The 23011-nt window shown below is 46.2% G+C and overlaps 1 protein-coding gene across 4 annotated transcripts in view; it reads left to right on the top strand.

Annotated features, from left to right (window-relative positions):
• Positions 1-23011, top strand: part of HDAC8 (histone deacetylase 8) — a 67609-nt gene that overhangs the window by 21746 nt on the left and 22852 nt on the right. For 3 of the 4 annotated variants that reach the window (XM_085873907.1, XM_085873908.1, XM_085873906.1), the window contains 2 exons: positions 8990-9098; positions 13191-13363. The exons of the other annotated variant lie outside the window; for it this stretch is intronic. In XM_085873907.1, the coding sequence (XP_085730033.1) occupies positions 8990-9098; positions 13191-13363 (282 nt within the window). The remainder of the gene's footprint in view (positions 1-8989; positions 9099-13190; positions 13364-23011) is intronic. 4 annotated transcript variants of the gene reach the window in all.

Genomic DNA, 23011 nt, shown 5'->3' on the forward strand with positions numbered 1-23011 from the left:
CATTGACAGTTCGGCTGGGTCGTGAAGTTTGTACATTTCTGAGGAGAAGAGAAGGAGAAAAGAGTGCATCTCTTGGCCTTATCTCGGAGCCGCGGCAGTCACCCTTGTTACGTGATTGAGCAGAAGGCGGTGCCATTTGGTGTGTGTGAACCTGGAGCTCGGAGGGAGTTGCATCAGCAATCTCAATCGTGAAGAGACACTGTACGGCGGTTTTTGGACCCTTAACGAAGGAAGACCATCCACGTGAATTACTTCACGTACGCTTCCCACGTAGAGAACGACTTGGCGCCATTTTTGGGTGTGTTTTCTCATGCAGTGACAACGCGATTTCGAGGAATGCCAGGCTCCTAAAATGTCATCTCTGAACACAGCTAAGTGCCGGAATAAAGGGAGGATTTTCATATATATTGTTGCGGTATTCGCGCCCGCCGGCGTGCTGACGGCCACGTAACTCGAATCGCGGCACGTCGCCCACCGGACGGACAATCCAGTCGTGACCCTCTCGGACTAACGCCGGGAACCAGTCACGGGTGGACCTTTCGGTCTCACCGCGATCGAGCCAATCAGCCCCCGCGTGGGATAGGGTTGCTCGCCAAATTCGACCTACCTAAGTACCCACGCGGAGGGTAGACCGGGCGATCGCACCTCGCCGCAGGTCGACTTCGGACACGGGCCACTTAAGCGACCCGTTCCGTACTATCAGAATAACCGAGCGGTGTTATCGTCGACCTCGACGGTTCGATTAATTATCGGGCGTATTCAGCCCACTACCAACCCTTTACGTGAAGCAAGATGAGGGTTCAATGGGGGAAAAGACGAAGCGAAGCGGGAGAACAGTTCAACAATAAAGCACATTTATTCGCGGCACACGGGAAGCACACAAATACAATTACACCAAATGCACACAAAAAAAAGAAAACACAATTCCATTTACACAAAAAGCAAATATAAAAGCGAAGACAATGCAGAGCTAATACCGACTACCGAGCACACGGCAACACTTATACAATTCTACCTCACAGACGGCGCCGACAACACATACCCAAAACCAAGGAAAAGAAATACCCTCAAGGATGAGGCGGGCCTGAGGCCGAGACCGGGTCGCGCCTACCCGTCTGGTGATGAGACGCGGAGCGGCGATGGCGCCCCAACCCGCGGGCCTCGCGGACAGTGTCAGGCAGGGGGTGGGAAAAGGGGCCCCCTTGGTCGCACTATCTCAGCGCGGGGGGAAACAGGAGGGGTTGCTGATGCTCGGGGTATAGAGGATCTTTATTATCCCTGGTGTGCGTCTCCACCTCGGCCAGGTCGCGCTGCCGGCCTCCCTCGGGCGTGCAGCTCCTGGCACCGACGCGAGCACCCCCTCGTCCGACTCTCTTCAGCTTCTCCAGCCACTGCAGGCTTCGGGCTCCAGACTTCCACACTCGTCCCCTCCGTTCCGACTCCTTCTCGTTCTCGTTCTCCTTTTCGTTCTCGTTCTCCTTTGACTGACGAACACCGTCCTTTTATCCCCCCGTAACTTCGCCTTTGACCCCCTCCCTTTGACCTTTCACCTCGCTCCCCATTGGCCCGAGAAAAAGTGGGCGTGAAGGCTTTTTGATCCACAAATTTGCATATATCGATCGCCCTGGGGGCGGGGCCAATTCGCCCCTCGCTCACCGATTGGACGGCAAAAAGTGGGCGGATTGTCGTTTTTGATCCGTTTTAGAAGCACAAAACCCGTGATTTTGTACACGCTGTTCGACGCGCGTTCTGCATGAGTCCAACACCGGTACCCACAGCGGGGCAAGAACGGTGGCGATGCTACGGTTGCGAGGTGTGACGGGAAGGTCGTGGCGGTTGTGGTGAAGCGGCGTTGTGGTTGGTGGTTGATGTTGTGGTTGTGATGGTAATCATGGCGGTTGGTCCAAAATAAAGATAGTAAAAGAAAAACGGCTATCCTGAAGAGTCGCAGCACGTATAAATGACATGTATTCCCACTAGACAACGGGTTTGGGCCTAACTACACATGCACTTACCGAGATACCTCACCTAAGGGACCTGAATGGTGGTTTGCGAATCTGGTAACCACAACAATATATATATATATATATATATATATATATATATATATACATATATATATATATATATATATATATATATATATATATATATATATATATATATATATATATATATATATATGCATTGCTGTGGAACGTGATTGGGGGTAATGGGAGTAAAATAGCATAAGAGTATGGTATATATGTGGAAATGATCGGGAACATGCTAAAGAATGTATTTGGAGCTGTTGATTGTGATTCCCCTCCCTATTCATATGTGTGTATACCCTCACTCTCCCACCCCCCCTCCTCCTCTTGACCCCTTAAATCATTCCTTTGTTATCTGTCCATATGTATTTTCCTTAATTAAATACCGACAGCTGCTCCATTGAGGGCAGGTTGTTCCCATCCGGACATCACCAGAACATGCCACGGCCGTGCGCTGAGGGGAGTAGCTGCCGGACACCATGACAATGATATGCTCGCAACACGAGTTGGTTCACGAGGAAAACCAATTAGCACACTGTTGTGGGCTAAATATAGCCTGTAGGAACTCAGACCACCAATGAGTTCTTCTGCGGACATTGTTCGAAATGGACGCGTTTAATCATGCTGGCTGTGAGCAGGACCCCAAAGGAGTTGAACAAAGAAGCTTGACAGAGCTTGGGTGGGTTGGCCATGAGTGAGCACTGCAAAGGAGTCAAACACGGGTGCGACATGAGGCATCCCTCTCTCCCTATCGTTCCCGCCACATGCCAGCGTTCAGAACGCCATCTCCCGCACGGACCCAAGGGACCTCGTGCAAACCATTGTGTCTTGGAGAAAAGTTCCATCATCTTTGTGTCTTGTCCTTCCCTCTGTATTTCTGTATTTCTATCATATGACTGGATAAGGCAGCGCGTTAGGCCAAACAAGATATTGTGGGCATTTTGGATTATAACTGTATAGTACATGAAATTGTTACTAAAATACATGTTTCTCTCTCTGCCTTTGTTCTCCTGATCCTTTAATTATTTATTTATTAAAACCTGTTCTCACCATTTATGAGTTGGCTGTGTGCGGTTCATTTATTTGGCATTAGCATCCCGGCGTGCATCAAAAGCACAACCATTGGGAGTTTGGCGCCTCCCTCATTAGGAGGTCACATAAAATCCACGATAGGGTTTCTGGGGGTTTCTCAGCCCTATAATTCTGAATAAGCGTAGAACCTTTCACAGCAACAGCTTTTCGTTAGAGTTTGCTGTACGCTGAAAACCGAAGCAAAGATCTATTTGGCTTTCCCAGCAGACGGTATTCAGTCTCTTTTGATGGTCCATCACTAAATTGGGGATCATGTGGGTGGAAGATTTGACCCCATGACCACCTGGCAGTCTACCTTGGTTCGTCAAGATTTGTATCGGGACACTGGCGACTGTTAAAATATATACATACTAACAGGATAGCCGAGAAGTATACACACCTACTTATAAGTGGCATAGCGTGGGTTTGAATCCCGATCCAGCTAAAAACTGTCGTCCCGCTGTTTCACAGGCAGGGTGATTCATCAATGTGTGTGCTGTCCCTGGGATGGACATAAAACTGGTGTCCCGTCTGTTAGCATTAGTTGATGGACCTTAAAAGATACCATGGTATCCTTTGCAAAGAGTAGGCCTGAACAAATTCCAAATTCCTTTCCCTAACTACTCCTGGGAGAGGGATGGGAAACTGCCCAGCATGACCCCTGGCCAAGAAACTGCTTCGGCAGAACCAACACTTCAACACAGAGTATGGTACATCAGATTGGATGGATGGATATTGTTGTGGCAATGACCTGTATGGGTTACATTGCTAAACTAGTGTAGTTATTCTTGTAGTGAATGTAAGAGTTGGATATACGTTGCTGTATGAGGTAATTAATCGTGATATTAGATATGCATCGCTTTATGTCTCGAGTCTAGACAGATGATGTCCACCCTCCCAAATGTATGTATAAAATAACCGCTAACCATTTGAGCCAAGCAGAACGATGGGCAAATTGGTTATATAGAACCACATAATGAGGGGTGGTTTAAAGTTGAGGGGGGGGGGTGGGAGAATTTTTTTTTATCATGTCAGGACAGAATAGGGATTCTTCCTCATTCACACCATCGATGCGGGTGTGAGATCACCCTCCGCCACCTGGTAAGATCCTTGTGAGCTGCTTAACTGTTGCCCTCAAGGTCAACATACGTGTCTTGATCTCCTCTCGGGACCGAGACTATCCTGAATGAGATTAGAGGGCCCAGGAGGGATAGATTAGTTTTAAGAGGTTTGGAGAGGGAGGAGCTCGGATAGGATAGAGGGATTAGTGGAGCAGTTAGGTGCAGGATAGGTTCGGGTCAAAGCCGGCCATCTTATATGCTGCCACCGCATGCTCCTGCCACCGCCAACATCTGCTGGCTCACATCTTCCGGCCACTGACTTGCCTGTCCAACTTTCCAGTTTTGTTTGCCACCTGCCAGTGTTTGCCAATAGTCAGCCATGCCACTTGCACAAGCTGCGCCATGTTACTCACCTGCTGTGCCATTCGTGGGCCATAAAGGCCAGAAGACTCACTTTGTGTGAAGGTCAAACAAGCTGAGTTAATTTTTTTCTTATTGTGCCACAAAGGCCATTTGCTGTTGTATTGGGCCAGGTAGACTCACTTGCTGAGAGGCCACATGGGCCCTTTTTGTGCAATGTAGTTGGGGCCATGAAGGCCCAAAGAACTCCCAATGTGGAAAGACCATTTTGGCCAGGGGAAGCACTGGGTGCTGGAAGGCTCTGTGGTCACCAAGAACACTTGTAGTGCCAGGATGCAGAGCCTTCATATGTTGGGGACCAAGATGCTACCGGGTAGGGGAGACCAGAAACGCTAATAGTCCATGGGCCCAGGCCAGAAATTCCACTTGTCGGTACCATCTAAGGAAACCAATCCCAGTTATGATTTTTTAATTGGTGTGTATATATATATATATATATATATATGTGTGTGTATATATATATATATATATATATATATATATATATATATATATATATATATATATATATATATATATATATATATATATATATATATATATACATATATATATATATATAATATCATATTTTGATGTGATAACCATTGCAGACTGGCAGCTTATTGGTAGTTATCATCTCTGGAATGTACCCACCCTCCGCATAATGAAAGCGAAAAGGCAAACTCAGAAACATTCACTAATGATGCAATTGCTGTTTCCACATGGGGCTAGAATGAACTGCAAACTACAAATATATGTCTGAAATGCTTTATTTATACCATCCGAATAATCCTTTCTGTCATTCCTGAAGGCAGAATTTGTTTTATGGCAGAAAGGGGCGAACAATAGGGCCCATAAAAATGTTGCTGATTAGCGATTTTCAGTGCATTTTAATTTATAATATTGTCATTCAAGTTCCCTGGGTAGTGCTACTTAACCGCAATAGCCTACAACATGCACATGTTGTATGAGGAAAGTATTTATGAACATTTTACAAGTTTTTACCACAGTTATAGGAATTGCCCTTCCCCGACCCGAGTTCCAACAAGCGTCCAAAATGTGAAATTTACGGATAACCCAAATTTCACCACGCTACTGTAGCATGTTTATGTACTATGTTTTACTCATGCATATTTGTAGCCATGAATGTCCTTGTGATTGTGCCAAAACATTCACACCATGGATCAGTAGTCTAGTCTTCATCACTGTTATCAGCATCACAGTCCTCGAGGTCTACAACCTCTTCCTCGACATCAGCGGGCTGGTTGCTGCAGGTTCGCAACTTGCACATGTCAGTGCACTTCAGGCTATTGGCAAGGCACGTGCAGTCTGGGTGTTTGCACGACCGTCCACACTTGCAGGAAAGCAGTTGCAACACTGCATCCTGGAGAACCCTGCATCCACTCGATGGCCAGCTTCCCGTCATCATCAGTGGTCCATCCACAACCCTTGGGACTTGGAACATCGGGTTGGCATTGCAGACAGTGCCTCCAAATAGCAACCTGGTAGTTTGCATGGAGGACGTGCCTGAAGAGGCAGTCTTCACATGGTGGAAGCTGGCTGGACTCTATCTCTCCCCGTCTGGCACAGAAGAGTTGATGTCGGAGTTCATTGACTTTCGTGGTTTTGGTAGACGGCACGTACATGTGGCAGGTGACCTCTTGCAGCTTCTGAAAGAGCTTGGTGGATACTTCCCATAAATGACCGAGCTGACTGAAGGCCTCTTGGTAGGTCTTATCCGACTTCATTTGCTTCAAGGCGCCCATCTTTCCCCGGCCTGCAAAGGCACCGACTGTATCACAACCGGAGAACACGTGCAGTCCAACCAGGGCATCACAGACACTGTCTCCCATCGATCTAGCAAGCTTGTCAATGTCTAGGAACCGTGTGCGGGTTTGCGTACCACACTTCTGATACACAGGGCATGGGATGTCCTCATGGAAGGCAAGACACAGCACGAGGACATCTGTATCTTCGGCAGTGATCACCACAGCCTTGTACCCAGCCTCTGCTGCATGCAGAAGCATTCGGGTGTCTGCTTCCTCCTGCGTGGACTTCAGCTCTGCCACTTCCTCCCAGTGGTCCTTGGTTTTTTTTTGTTTTTTTTTTGATTTTCCCCCAAAACGTCAATATCTCAGAATGGTAAAATGGTAAAAATGCAAAATACATACACTAAGCTGCTCTTCTGGAACGGTTATGACATATTGAAATAATCACATAGCCCTACCAATAACTTAGTAGCCCTAAAGTTTGGTTTCCTCAGATGGTACCGATATATGCCTGGGCCCATGGACTATAAACTTCATAGATTCAAGGAGCAAGAATAAGAAGAGACCCAATGGTGCACTCACCTTCACCCCAACGACACGTTCTTGTGAAAATTGCTTCCGAATTGGTTAAGTCTGTGTCGTCGTAGATAGAAGTGTAGCATTAGCAGAGCGATGCATTTGAATTGGGATGAACACTTTGTTTTCAATTTTTTTGCATATGGGTTTATAGAGAAGGATGGAGAGTTCAATGGTGAGTTTTATGCCTGGTGTTGACTTAACGGTCAGGGTGGCAGGCTTGGGATCTGAGGGTCCTGAGTTCAAATCCTGTTTGGCTGTTGAATTAATACCAGGTGGGGTTGACTCAGCCTGTCATCCTTCCGAGGTCGATAAAATGAGTACCAACTTGCTGGGATGATTGAGCCATTCGAGTATCCTGCGTCTGAGTGGCGACCTGTCCAGGATTGTGCCCAATAGCCCAGGAGACTGCTTCAGCAGCACCGACGTTCTGCACAGAGTGTGGTCCCAATGGATGGATGGGGAGTTGTACTGTTCGGTAAGTGGAGTCAGGTCCCACACTGCACCCCCCCCCTCCTCTCTGGACACAGATTCGGGAGAGTCTGAAGAAGGAAGGTGGGGGTAGTGTTTTTGAAATGACTTCTAGGGATTAACATTGATTTGTTCACATCGTAAATGTAATGGAGTAAACATTCATCGTGATATTAGATTTGAGTCACTTTATGTCAAGACAGATGATGTCCACTCTTCCTCATGTATGTCTGAAAACCACCAACCTTTTGCCTTTTATTTGTTGTTCTACCCTCTGTAATCTCTTTTATGTCCTTTTATAGCGTCTGGGTTGGCCGGGAAAACCACGCTCCAGCCAGTCCAAGAAAAGGAGAGGGCTGTCCTGAGGCAATAAGTAGATAGGGGTGGTCCTCCACTCATCAAACAGACCCTCGGACCAATAGTGAGTGAGAGGGGAGAGGTGCAGTACGTCACAGGTGAGGTAGGGATCAGAGACTATAAAGGTGGGTGTGCCAGATGGAAGGCAGATGCCCAGGACCCACATCGCAGAAGTCTGCGCGTTGGAACAATAGAGCTGCACACCAGAGCCATGCTCCAACACAGCCAGCCACCCCTCTCCGCCTCCTCAAGAGCACCTGGACTGCGTGCTGTGTCTAGCCTGCTGCAAGGACTGTTCCAAGCTGACACTTACTTTGGTTCCTGCTGTGTCCCGACAGTCACAGCCGAGTATTTAATTGTCTTGTCGATCCCTTTCTATTTTTCTATCTGTTGAAGAATGATTGGGCCTCAAGATAGGATAATTAAGGCTCTTGGCGATTGTTCGTTGGCTTCATGAGCCATGGCTTCATGGCGTTCGTTGGCTTCATGGCTTTGTGTTGTGGGTAAGGGTTTTACAGTTGACTTAATTGTAATTGCCTCTCCTTATATTCTCATCCCCCGTGTGATTTTATTAAATATACCTGGTCTCGGGGTGAATTTGAACTGTTGTGATCATTCTTGCAATTAGGCAAGTCCATTGAAGGACTAATTGGTTATGGGCAATCGGCCTCATAACAAGACCATGCCATACGCCTCACTGGCTCCACTCGGCTGGTAATTAGTGATCAGGCGCATGGCACCAATAGCACTACATATCGGCTGACTCGGTTGTCCCACTGGTATGGTATCGGAGTGAATACACCCGTGATTCTGCCCAGAACAGCGGAATCCGCTGGCTGTTGTTGACACAGTCTGCTGGGATTCGTACCAGGACACTGGGACAACTTGAGAGCTAACAGCAATATATTTAATTTTTCTGGGAGGGGTTTTCTCGGATCATTGTGTGACATCACAAAGCACACCTGCTTTCCTGTTTGGCCAATATCAAAGTCAATTTCACTGCTTTTTATGTTAATGTTGATGTAAGAAACAAAATCGACCATGGACTAGAATGCAATGCTGTGTCTTATATATGCTCTTCACTGCACATATCGCAGAGCCAGGTACTTCAACGTGTGTGTGTGTGTGTGTGTGTGTGTGTGTGTGTGTGTGTGTGTGTGTGTGTGTGTGTGTGTGTGTGTGTGTGTGTGTGTGTGTGTGTGTGTGTGTGTGTGTGTGTGTGTGTGTGTGTGTGTGTGTTCATGCGCAACAGGAACAGGTGATATAGCTGAGGTCGGCCTTGGCCGTGGACGATTTTACTCCATTAATGTCCCCCTCTCCGATGGAATTGCTGATGAAAAATATGTGGACATTTGCCATAGGTGAGGTTAAAATCGTATATTATCCTCACTGCGAAATATGACAATCTGCTAGTACCAACAATATTGGACACATGACCTGACCCAATGATTTAGACGATCACAGGTATCACAGAAATCTTGGGACGTAATTGTCGCAGTTGAATGTCGAATTACATTTTGTTTCGTAGTGCATTATTTTACAGTGCGTGTTCTTTCTTAATTTTGTGTTTCTCATGGATGAATTTTGTGATGAACATGATGCTGAATGTAAACTTGTTTGCCTGAGGGAATATTAGGTTTGTTTTTTTTGTTTTTTGTTTTTAAATGAATAAGCACTGAAAAACAGAAATCATTCTCCACATATACCTTTGAAAACATGGTATAAAAGTGTTTTGGGCAGAATGGGACTGCAGTGTCATCCACCGGATGAGGAACCTGCTTTCCATGGCTTCAGTGACACAGCGTACACACCCTCTTCCCCATGGGTGTATTTTTGTGGTTGCCATTGGCTAATATGCCTGGTGTTGGCTTAATGGTTAGGGTGGCGGGCTTTGGATCCTCGGATCGTGAGTTCAAATCCCGCTCAGCTGTTGAATTAATAGCAGGTGGGGTTAACTTGACGTGTCATCCTTCCGAGGTCGGCAAAATGAGTGCCAGCATGCTGGTATACTGCGTCGGAGTGCCGACCCGTCCAGGATTGTGTCGAATAGCCAAGGATACTGCTTGAGCAGCACCAATGCTCTGCACAGAGAATGGTCCCAATCTCCTCCTCCTCATTGGCTAATACTAGCTCATCCGCCTTTTGATGGCATTTGCTCCAACAAGGGTTCTACTACCTCTCTCCGCTACCTGAGTTGTCATGAACTGATCCAACTGGATGGATTTTTTTTTTTAGGAAACACAATCTCCTTACTGGATGGCCATTGACTCCTGAAGGGAGCTCATCCTCCCTTTGTCAGCCTGGCAGAGTAAAAACAACACCTATCACAGTCACCTTCAATAACGGCAAGTCAGTGAGAGGAATCGGTTTAGTCGCCGCCAACCCAACCATACGGCAGGTAGCACTGGGTTATTTGTTTCCAGTGGCAGTCCAAAGACTGACCTGACCAGAAATCTGTCTGCTCTTATTATTTCTGCATTGACAAGGACCAGCAGAGCTTTACACAAGTTTTGTCCACATCCACCATCTCGCTGGGTGTGTTTCAGAGGGAAGCAAGCTGCAGTGGCTGACATTTTAAGGATGGGTTTTCTGGAAATTTGAAGTACTGAGAATTTGTAGCATTGTTTTGTCGTTTACATCCGTTTTGTGGAAACTGAAGATGGAACAGTCAAGCATGTCCTTGGAGAAATGTCCCATTCTCTCAAGTCGACTCACCAATGAACTATGATCTCTCAGAAAACTGGCTGTAGTTCGGAATATCCATATTCAAAACTGAAGCCATTACTAGTGAGAAAGGCACTCGGTAGAATGCATACCTCTGCCAGGCTGAACAGTTTGTGTTTGGTTTCTCACTCATAGGCCTGATCTGCTGACCTGAACCAAAACCGAATTGGCTTGTTCTTGTCATTTAATCAACTCGTCCACCAAGTTTTGTCATAATCCATCCACAACTTTTTGAAATATGCAATATATTGCTTTTGGTCCCATCTCTCAATGGTGAATGAATTACTAAAGAAATTAAAAAAAATTATTGTATCCGGATCCAGATCTTCACCATCGTGCTATATATCATTTTTATCCATATCACTTAATGGTGAAGAATCACTTAAAAACTTATATTATCTGGATCCGGATTTGTATCTTCACCAAAATCGAATCAATTTGTCCTCTTCACAGGCCCAACCTTTCCACCAAATTTCGTGCAAATCCATCCACAACTTCTTGAGATATCCTGCTCACAAACAAACAGACAGGAGTGAAAACATAAACTCTGTCCACCAGTAACTTATGTATCTGCCCATTCGGTAAAGTTCAGGCCCAATGTTTCGACCACCGAGTGGTCTTCATTTGGGACTGTGCAGGCATTGTGGGCTCACTGTCAAGTACCCTCCCAATTGGGAGGGGGCATCATATGGCTGCATTGAGCTGATGGTGAAATCAACCTTTACCAGATCTCATTCTCAAACAACAGGTCAACACTACCTTGCTGGACATCTCCCATGCATTTGAGTTGTCTGGCATCCCACCTTTATATCTAAACTTGTCAGCTAATGTTACCCAATGTTCCTTCCAATATGGGCTAACAGATCTCCCATGCACTCACAAGCAGCAAGTTGCTTTGGACAGAATAATGTCCTAGGATGTACCTCTACAGTCTACAGGCTAGTGTCTCGCAAGATAGTTTTCTGCAACATCAATGACATGTCTTTGTCACAGCAAGCCCAATGAATCATTTTGCCATTGATTCCAATCTGTGCAAAATAATTCTACACTCCTTTGCCAAACAGGCTGGAGGCAATATCCCTCTCTGCTGCTCTTGAGAAAATAATCAACTGTTCATCTACCTGCAACATGGCTTTTAGTGCAAGAAAGACCCATATTCTCACTTTGTGAAGCCTCTTAGAGGGGAACAGTCTGTGGAGCTTTTGGGCCACTCATTCAGCTACAACCCTTCTGGGACAGATGGTGTCCTTAAAGCTGGCCACATCCTCAGAATCCTCTGCAGGGTCGAGTCGTTTTTCTGCCATTTTGAGCTATTCATTGTGTTGGAATATGGCTCCCCACTGTGGACTGGTGCTGCTGCTTCCCATCCTGTCCCCCTTGAGACCCTAGAAACCAAGTCCTCTGCATGATTAGAATCTTGAATAATAAAGCTGGGTCTCAGCATCTGCTCATCGTAGGCAAGTAAAAAAGTTTTTTTTTTAATTATTGCCTCTATTCTGCCCCTTTCCTCCTGCCCTCACCTCTCCACCCAGAATGTCCTTCCAGGTCACATGTGTTCTGGCAATAACCCTTTTCTTGTTACCCTAAATAACCCTTTTCTAAACTCGATGCTCATCTCCAATATTTCATAACCCTCTTTTCTCACCTGTCAAACTATTCCTATGTCAGTTGGCATGTGCTCTTCTCAATAGGATTTCAAGTCTGCTACCTGCCACCGCCTCATGGTCTCTCCCATATTCATAGCTGAGCTTTACTACAATTGATCAGACCCTGTTCTCACCCTTCTCCTCAATATATTTTCCTTGTGCTGTGGTACATAAATTTGTTGTCCCACTGTTTTCCCTTTGCTTCATTTCATCTATTGATCCATTACCCTCTTCTGTAAGCCTCGACATCTGTATTTAAAAAATATGTAACAAGGTGACTTGCCTCGTGATATTGATCAAAAACGAACTCCAAGGTTACTCGGTTTCAACACCGAATATGAAGGACATCATTAAATTTTCACAACTGGATCCAGGAATGTTGACATCTATGGAGTGGTTTCTTTTATTTCATGGAATACTTGAGTGGATGAAGCTTCTCAAACCACTGCCAATATTGAACAATGTGGCCTAAAACAAGTGAAGATAGATAGATATATATATATATATATATATATATATATATATATATATATATATATATATATATATATATATATATATATATATATATATATATACATACAGGAAGGCACAACAAGAAAGTTTGAATGTTTATTTAAAGAGAACAGATATGAGCAATAGTGCAGGGGAAAAAAGTTTTGGGAGCAGGTGGGGATGGAAGGAAAGTACAATTGTCTCAAAATACCCTTTTCCAACATATTAATATTATTCCACCCTCCACCAAATCACCCCCCATCATATTGCTGAAAATGACATTTAGGAATCTCTTGCAAAGAAAAAGCTGTATTCATTGCAGTGAGAACTGCTGGATTGGACCCAGGGACCTTGTAGCACCCCAGATGTCAAACAATTACCAGACACATTAGAGAAGAGCACTTTCTAATCAAATGTTTAAAGTTATATTGAACTTTTTGCTTATTCCGTAGCTGGCAACATGTTTAAAATGCCAGACCAAGTTTTGCTAGATATGAGAGCCGCAGTATACTTTCAGTGGATTTATGAATGTGAGAGTTTGGAATGACGTTACAAGGTTGCTTCTACATGCGAGTGAGAGTTCTGCAGTGTCTTGCAGGCCGTGAACACGACATTTTTGCCAGAGGCTGTGGTTTGCCAGTTTGGCGCTGACACATTGGCTGGAGATCCCATGTGCTCCTTCAATCTGACTCCAAAGGGACTGGGCCAATGCCTTCAAATTGTACTCGGATGGCAAAAACCCACCCTATTGCTGGGAGGTGGTAAGTTCCCCCCTCATCCTTTGAATGCCAGTGGTGGAATTATCATCCCACATTTTTCATGATGGAAATGTATACACTCAGTGTACAAAACATTAGGAATAACTTCCTAATAGTGAGTTGCACCCCCTTTTGCACTCAGAACAGCCTCAATTCGTTGGGGGCATGGACTCTACAAGGTGTCAAAAGCGTTCCACAGGGATGTTGGCCCATGCTAACTCCAATGCTTCCCAAAGTTGTGTCAAGTTGGCTGGTAGTGGATCTCTACTCCGAATAGCTCATTCCATCTTATCCCACAGACGCTCAATTGGATTGATATCTGGTGACTGAGCAGGCCACTGCTGTAAGCTTAATTCACTGTAATGTTCGTGGAACCATTCCTGGTCAATTCTAGCCTTGTGGCATGGGGCATTATCCTGCTGAAGAAATCCATTCACAGATGGATACACTGCTGCCATGAAGGGATGCACCTGATTGGCAATGATGTTCAGATATCCTGTGGCTTCAAACATTGCTCCACTTTTATCAAGGGACCCAATGTGTTCCATGGAAACACACCCACACCATCACCACCAGCTTGCGATGTTGACACACGGCATCATGGATGCATGTACTCATGTGGTTTTTCTCCATGCCCTAGTACTCCCATCAGCATGAAACAACAGGAACCGGGATTTATCAGACCAGGCAATGTTTTTCCAATCATCCAGTGTCCAATGTTTTCGTTCCTTTGCCCAACACAACCGCAGCTTCTTGTTTTTTACTGAAAGAAGTGGAACACTGTATGGTTGTCAGCTGCCATACCCCATTCGTGTCAAGGTACGACGAGTTGTGCATTCTTTTATGGGTCTTTCGGCACCAATGTTTTACTGGACTGTCATTTGACGAACTGTATCCCGTCTATTGCTTTGCACAATTTGTCAGCCTCCTTTGGCCTCTTTCACCAATGAGCCGTTTTCAACCACTGGCCTGCCGTTGACTGGATGACCTTTGGGTGGTAGACGATTATTGATGCACACAGGAAACTTTTGAGCATGAAAAACTCAGCAGCGTTCAAGTTCTTGACACTCAAACCAGTGCACCTGACACCCACTACCATACCCCATTCAAAGGCACTTGCATATTTTGTTTTGTCCATCACCCTCTGAATGGGATACATACACAATCCATGTCTCAATTGTCTCAAGGCTTAAAAATCCTTTAACCTGTCTCTTCCCCTTCATCTACACTGACTGGAATGGATTTAACATGTGCAATCAATAAGGGATCATAAGCTTTCACCTGGATTCACCTGATCAGTCTATTTCATGGAAAGAGCAGGTGGTCCCAATGTTTTGTCCACTGAGTGTATGTATATGTATATATTTATATATTGTTGTGGATTTCAGAATCGGATCCGACTAATGCACACACCATCCATGTCCTCAGACAGTTATTTCCATAAATGCATGTTCAGAATGGACCCATCCCCTTGTCTGGTGGGATTTTAACTCTTTGATGCGTTGGAGAAGGGTTCAGAACAGGTTCCCCTTCTTTCTTATGGGATAACCTTTTCCTCTTTACGACACGTTCATGACGTATGATTTTACGTCAGTTTTCATTTCTGCATGAGCGATATTTACCATTCGTGCACACGATAAGATAGCCGTTAGCCCAACGGATACTCGTCTATTCCCTTTCCATCAAGACGCATTGGCTTGGAAATAGACGATTTACTTACACATTTTATTTTGGTTATCATTTTCACATTGGACTTGCAGGACATTTGAGTCATTAAACGCACCGCAAGCTTTTCCCGGACAGTTCATTCTGATAGTCAAACATGGCTGTGGGCTTGGATCATTTACCTCAGGCACCTACCTTTTTCCATTGGCAATCAAGAACCCGTTCAACAGCTCTATGGACGCCAACTGGCTCTTATTCATATCGGGCTGAACAAAGAAGTGATAATTGCCCGTTGACGTTTTGTGAGCGCTTCATGTTTTCGCTCAGTTGTTCCGGCAAATGGCTGCTTTCTGGCATTCGTCCAGTGCCCCAAACATGGCGTGGTAAGCCAGGCCTGTGTTAATTGGGAATTGCATCTTGTTCGATGGCCAGGAGAGAATGACCACGAGAATTGACTGTTGGAGGTCGCGTGCAGCGATGTGCCATTAGGCAAGCTGAATTTGGCTGAAGTCATGCTTGAGGCTACGCCCAGACTGGTCGCCTATAAAAGGACAGCAGGACTGCCTTTTTAGCAGTTGGTGAGAGATTCTGCTGATGGTTGGTGACAGCTCCTGACGGTTGGGGACAGTAGCAACGGCTGTTGGTGACAATTGGACTGTTCCTGCTGGTTTTGCTCGGTACCTGGCTCTTGGCGTACCTGGTTCTTGACGTTCCTGGTTCCTGGGGGTGATGACGTGACGTCGATTGGTGTTCGAGCCTGTTTGCGTGTGGTTGCATGGCGAGGCAGTGCGCTGGCAGTGGAAACGAGCCAAGCTGTGGAGAGCTCATTTGGAGAGGTAGACCAAGGCAAGTTCACACATTTTGGGTTATTTCAGTAGACGCATGATGACTTCTGCCTTGGTAAGCCGAGACCAGATTTATTTTCCCCCCTCAATGATCTGATGGGTACCATGTCTCATGTTTCATTGTTAAGTAAGGCATAGTGATAAGCATCTGCTCTTTGTCCATTTTTCTGAAAATGCTTGTTGAATTCTTTATTCGTTTTAGATTATTTAGTTGATTGAACAGTTGATTGATTTGAATTTATCCACTTAATCGACATGGAAATAAAAAGTCCTTCAGTTTATTTAACTTATTAATAAATTCCTTGTTGCCATTTCAACCTGTCCGGGATTGTCATTTCCTTCCATTTATCCAGCATTGTGTGAACTGAGATAGATTGAGAGGTAATTCCCAAACTAATTAACCTGTCATAGTCAGCATGCACCAGTGGTAAACGCTCAGCCGCCCAAATTAAGATCTAATCAAGATAAGATTGGTGCATCGCCGAGGGTGTGTTTCCCAGTCAGGAGGCCATGTGCCCTCAAGTTAAACGGAAAATTAGACTGTGGACACTGGAACTCGTGGTTAACTGATTGGCATTCATGGTGTCCAACCGCACCACGAAGTTAAATGTGAGCGGTGGCCCCAGGTCCGGTTCCTCCAAGGAGAAACGAGGATTAATCCCCTCATAATACTGTTACGGTTGTGGAAATTCGCATTACACCATAAAGGGCCCTCGGGTGAGATATCTCTGTAAGTACATGTGTAGTTAGCCCAAACCCGTTGTATAGAGGGAATTTATGTGATCCATCCGGGCTGCGACGCTTTGTTAGCCATTTTTCTGTTCTATCTTTTATTTCAAACAAACAGCATCTCAACAACCACGCCATCCCGACCACAGCGCCAACCACACTACAACGACGCCACCTCCACCACCTACGCTACCACATCATCGCTTCTACAACCATTCACAAACACCACCACCTTCGCCTTTACCTTCACAACTTCATCCCACATCATCGCTTCTACAGCCATTCCCAAACACCACCAGTCAACACCAAACGTCGTGTTCCCGGAGCCGTTCGGCAGTGGAGGCCGAACGCGTCGATCCGCGGATCAGGAATGCTTCACGCCCACTTCTCCTCCATCCAATGGGCAAGCGCGAGGCGGCTTGGCCCCGCCTCCAGGCGCGTGTAGGTGAATTCCGTTTATGCAAATTTTAGGATCAGGGGAGGTTCACGCCCATTTTTGCCCGACCAATGGCTGACCGGAGGGGGCGGTGTGGCCCCGCCTCCAATCGCGTTCTGATCCGGGAATTTGCATATCGGCTCCTCCTGAGACCTATAAAGAGACTAGCGCAAGGCGACTCGCGCGGAAAGTGTGGAACTGGTGGAGTTAAGCGCGTGAGTAGAGTGTGGAGCGTTGAGCGTTGGGGAGCGGAGTTGAGATTTGAGCTGGAAGAAATGGAGTGCGCCCGGTGGAGCTGCAAGCGGCGGGTCGGGGCAAGGGAGCTCGGGTCCGAGGAAAGGAGGACAGCGGTCGGCGACGAGGTTGCGGTGTGGGGGATCGCTCGTCTCGTCGCGGGACCCATGCCAGCCAGCCACTCCCCTCCCCCAGGGCATCAACAATTTCCCCTTCCCCCACGCTGAGATAGTGCAAAGGGGGGCCCCGTTCCTCCCCCACCCCAAACGTGGTGCCAACGAGCACGCCAGGGGCACGGAGTCGGGACACAGCGGCGCAGACATTTTGCGGCTTACCCGCCAACGCGTCACAAGGACGCGGGTAAGACCTCCCCGGTCTCACGGACCTGGCCGCTCCTCCAGGTCCCGCGCACATTTGGCCTACGGGCCTGTCTGCCTCCTTGTTTGTGAGGGTGGCTTCCTTCTTTTGCTTTTGTGTAAATGTGTGTTGGCGCCGTCTGTGAAGTAAAACTGTGTAAGTGTTGCCGTGTGTACGCGTTAGGTCGGTGTCAACTGTTCTTCTTCCCTTTGCTTTTTGTGTATTCTGTATGGCTGTTTATACGTGCTTTCCGTGTGTCGCGAAATAAAATGCTTTCATGTTGAACTGTGCCCGTTTCGCTTCGTCTTTTCTCTATTTGAATCTCCATCTTGCATCACGTAAGGGGTTCGTAGTGGGTTCAACATCCCGGTAATTAATCTGAACCATCCAGGTCGACGATAACACCGCTCGGTTATCCCGATAGTACGGAACGGGCCGCCCAAGCGGCTCGTGTCCGGAGTCGACCTGTGGCGAGGTACGATTCACCGGTTAACCATCCGCGTGGGTACTTAGGTAGGTCGAGTTTGGCGAACAACCCTACGCTACACGGGTGGCCGATTGGCACGATTATGGTGAGGTCGAAAGGCCCACCCGTGACTGGCTCCCGGCGTTGTTCCGAGAGGGTCACGACAGAATTCTCCGTCCGGTGGGTGACGTGCTGCGATTCGAGTTACGTGGCCGTTCGCACGCTGGCGGGCGCGCATTCGCAACAATACTCTCAGTCCCATGGACGTAACAATATATACACATGTGTGTATATATATATATATATATATATATATATATATATATATATATATATATATATATATATATATATATATTGTTACGTCTGTGGAAATTCGCAGAACACCATATAGGTCCTTAGTTAGTGATGCCGATAAGTCCGTGTTCAGTTAGATTTCCCCACCGTTGTTTAATGGGATTTATCCGTGTGGACAGGGCTGTGATCTTTGAGTTAGCCTTTATTCTTTACTATCATTATTTTGGACCAACCGCTTCACACCAACTACCAACCACAACACTAGCAACAACAACCACAACCAACTTCTGCACAACCGCCGACATCTCCACAAACATCAAAGGGGAACAACAACTCCCGCCCCGATTTCTCTGGTAAACAAGATTGACGGTTGGAACTCAACTCCCGCCCCGATTTATCTGGTAAACAAGAATGACGGTTGGGAAACAACAACTAATCCAGCCGACCTCTGTGGAATGTCCCTCCCCCCACCCCCCTCCCCGCGTGCCGCGAAGGGAAGGGCGGGGCGCCGGGGGAATAAAAGGGCACGCAGAGCGCCAAGGAGTCGGTCGGGTGGAAGAGAGTATCTGTCGGGGTTCGGAGAAGCCAAGGAGCTGCGTGGAGGTCTGGGCTCGTGTCAGAGTTGGGAGCTTGAAGCAGTCAGTCGGGGGAGGTCCGGGCGTCGTGAAGGAGACGCGGGCTGGAGGCACAACCCTGCCTGCCATGTCGCGCAAGCCTGCGCATTTGTGTGGGGATAGCCGGAGAGAGCTCGCCTGCCACGGGGAAGGTGCGCGAAGCGCGAATAGCTGCTGTGGGGACGGGACGTCGCGACTCGCCCCATCAAGGCACCACGAGGGTGCAGGTAACCTGCACGGTCTCGTGGGACTCATTCAGTCTGCCAAGTCCCGCGCCATAAAGGCCTACGGGCCCAGCCTGACCCCCTTGTCTATGAGGGTGGTCTTTTCTTTGTTTCTTTGTGTGAATGATGTGGCGCCGAGTCCCGACAAGTAGAACTGTTAAGTGCCTGTAAATATTAACAATAGTCGGTTGTAGTGCTTTGTCCTTGCTCGTATTTTGTGCCCGTCCCGCGCATTGCTTGTTTGGTTGCATGACTGCATGCGTGTTTCATCCATCGATTGCATTTATTGTTGCTTTCCTGTGTATGTGTGTAGAAATAAATGTGCTTCTTTAAATGTTAACCCGTTCGTCGTGTCCTCTTTCCCCTATTGAAGTGCCATCTTGTATTGCGGAATATTAGTTGGTTTTTAAATAACCGATAAATAGAATTGGGTCTGGCAAGGTCTGGCGATAATACCCGCTCGGTTATCCCAGAACGGAACGGACCGCTTAAGCAGTTCGTGTCCAAGCAGGCCTCCGCCGAGGTACGGTTTCTCGGTAGGTTACCCGTGCGAGTACTTAGGTATATCGATATTCGGCGATTGACCCTATTTCGTGCGGGTAGAATACGGACTGGGCCGTGGTGTGCGTTGAAGGCACACCCGTGACTGGTTCTCGGCGTTGTTCCAGGAAGTTGCGACTGAATTGCTCATCCGGTGGGCGTGCGGCTGCCATTGGCTAAAGCGGTTGTTTGCACGCCGGGCAGGCGTAAATTCGAAACAACATATATATATATATATATGTATATATATATATATATATATATGTATATATATATATATATATATATATATATATATGTATGTATGTATGTATGTATATGTATGTATGTATGTATGTATATGTATGTATGTATAATTTTCTTTTTTTTCTCCTTGGCTCCGTGAAGGCACGTGACGAAATATCTGAAGTTGTTGTTGTTGTTGTGTTTTTTTGTTGTTGTTTTTTTCAGTCTATCACGAATTTTAAAATATATTCGGACATTTGCTTTTAAGTTTTGACGTCGATGTGACAATATCCTAAAACAGAAAATATTCACAGAGGAGGAACTAAGAATAAGACATGAGCAAACTGAAGAGGCAATCGGACGTGATGTAACGGCACGTGACGAAATATCGGAAGTTATTGTTGTTTTTTGTTTTTTTTAAATGCTGCCAATACGCCATTATACGGTAGCTGTAAATTCGAAACACGTTCAGTAAGTTCTGTGGTCGTCCGGAAGACGTCAATCAAATACGTCAATATGCGTTGGAGGTACGTTACACATAGGCTCAAAGCACGTTACTTATAGGTTAGAAATAAGTTTTGGGTATACTAAGCATTACCTCGACGTGTTTCGACTTTTGAGTAACTTTCAAGTAACGTGCCTTGACGTGTGTCAACGATCGCATAACGTGCCTCGACGTGTGTCAACGATCGTGTGACGTGCCTACAACACGTTACTCATAGGTTATAAATAAGTTTCGGGTGCGCTAATCATTACCACGACATGTTTCGACTTATGAGTAACTTTCAAGTAACGTGTGTGTCAACGATCGCATAACGTGCCTACAACTTATGGCCAACGTAGCGGAACATGTGAGTCATACGCTGGCATACGTCGTAAAATTTCAAGCATGCAAAAATTTGAGGACAACCGCAAAGTACAGATGAAAGCCAGCGTACTACGACGTATGGCAGTGTTTTTCAGCGTGCTCTTAATGTTGTCAAATACGTTATAGGTAAGTTTTGATGTGTGCCAGCGTTTTAGACAAATTTTTCATAAGTCGGCTTACGTTGGCTAAATCGTCAAGGTGTGACAGCGCCTTTACTTGAGGAGTTAATGTAAGGCTACATAAGAACAGGTGTTCATATAAAGTTGCCTTTTGTATACATAGTTGAATCTCGTGGAAGAGCTAGTACACTGAATGCATCAGGACATAACAGGATGCAAAAGGAACACTAGAGAAAGGGGGAAACCACAACAGCAGAGTTGAAGGCCAAGATAGAGTGAGACTTGGACAAACAAAGGGTGTGGGGAAGAATTGGGGGTGGGGGTGGGTGGCAGGATAGGATGCATAAGGTGGACAAGATGGATACAGAAAGAAACTCCAAGGAAGGAAAACTGGAAATTTTGATGGAGGACGGATTTGTGTGGGTGGTGGGTTAACGAGGATAGTTTACAAGGATCATGGTTTTGGATTGGGGACAATCTAAGATGGCAGTGAACAGCTGGTTTTTGAAGGCCTGGAGGGAAGAAAGAGATTGAAGAGAATGTGGAAGCTGGTTCCACAGGTGGGGGGAAAGAACAAATGAGTGGAGGTGAGCATTGATCATGTGTTTCCTGCATAATCCTCGGGGGAGGGGGGGTCAGATGACAAAGCACTGAAATAGCAGAGGGTGCAAGACCAAAAAGGAGCCAGTAGAATACAGGGACCAATGACCTGCTTTGAGATGGCAAAGTGATTGGCCCATAGACTCAGCTTCATCACAAAAGATTCCAATAATGATGAATGCCTTGGTTTCCACAGGAGATTTCACTAATATTGAAGGCCTTGTTCATAACCAAACAACAAGTTCGCTTGTTTCTTCCACAAAAATAGTCAGGGCACTTGGGGGATTGACATGTCCACAGAGCGTGCTGAAGGCCAAGCCACACCCTTTAAGAAAGCAACATAATGAAACCATGCCCCAAAGTCAGAAACCCCTGATTATGCCGAGTAAGGCCTAAGTCACATTTGCCACGGCGGCCGTGGGGTCTCCTAAATCTACAACCACTAGCAATTATACGGTGGCCGCAGTATTTCCACGGTCACACAATGTAGCAGTCACATATGCTTTTATTTTTCGGGGAGCTGCACGGCGAATTTAGAAATTGTGGACACTGAAAATGTGGGGTTGCCATACGGTCTTTGATTTGATGTCTCACGGTGACCTTAAGGGGGCCGTGCGGCGGCCATAGAATTTTCAAGGCAGACGCAAGGTAGCCTCAAGGTGCCCGCAAGGCGACCGCAGGGGGCCCTAAGGCGAACGTGCGGCCAGACGGACGGTAACGAGTGGGTTCATTTTACTGTATTTTTTTTTTACCAGTTTTTTTTTTTTTTCGGCTTGTCGAATTGCTACGGCGAACGTAGAAATTAAAAAAGTTGTAACTCTGCGTTATAATTCCACGGCGACCCCTACGGCCTGTAAAAGATAGCCAAACGGCGTAGGGCCACCCTGAGGCCACCGCAGAAACTCTGCGGCCGCCGTATCCTCGCCGTAGAGCAAATGTGACTTAGGCCTAAGCAAAGTGACCCTAACAACTGAGTGGCTTTTGGCCAATTTACCCAGAAAAAGGCAATGCTGGTGGTGTTAAAAACATCCTTTATTAATAATTTGGTACATTTAAAATGATTAGCCTTAAATTATTGTCTTATCCTTCACACGCACTGAACACAAAACTGGATGACAGGTTTTGCACAAACTTGAAGAGTATTCCAAACTACAAGAGTACTGTATTTCAAATCGAGTAAGGAAACTGAAATTGTACCATTCTTTTCAGGCCTTGCAGTGTACAAGCAGCAGATGACATGCATGAATTGAACAAAGAAAATAGACTGAAACAATGGCTAATGAGGACATGCTGAGAATTAAGAGGATGTTAAGGCCTAAGTCACATTTGCCACGACGGCCGTGGGGTCTCCAAAATCTACAGCCACTAGCAATTATAGGGCGGCCGCAGTATTTCCACGGTCACACAATGTAGCAGTCACATATGTTTTTAT

Source organism: Eptatretus burgeri, chromosome 3 (genome assembly GCF_056783735.1).
Source record: "Eptatretus burgeri isolate ZD-2024b chromosome 3, Ebu_testis_v1, whole genome shotgun sequence".
In the NCBI taxonomy this organism is placed as follows: Eukaryota; Metazoa; Chordata; class Myxini; order Myxiniformes; family Myxinidae; genus Eptatretus; species Eptatretus burgeri.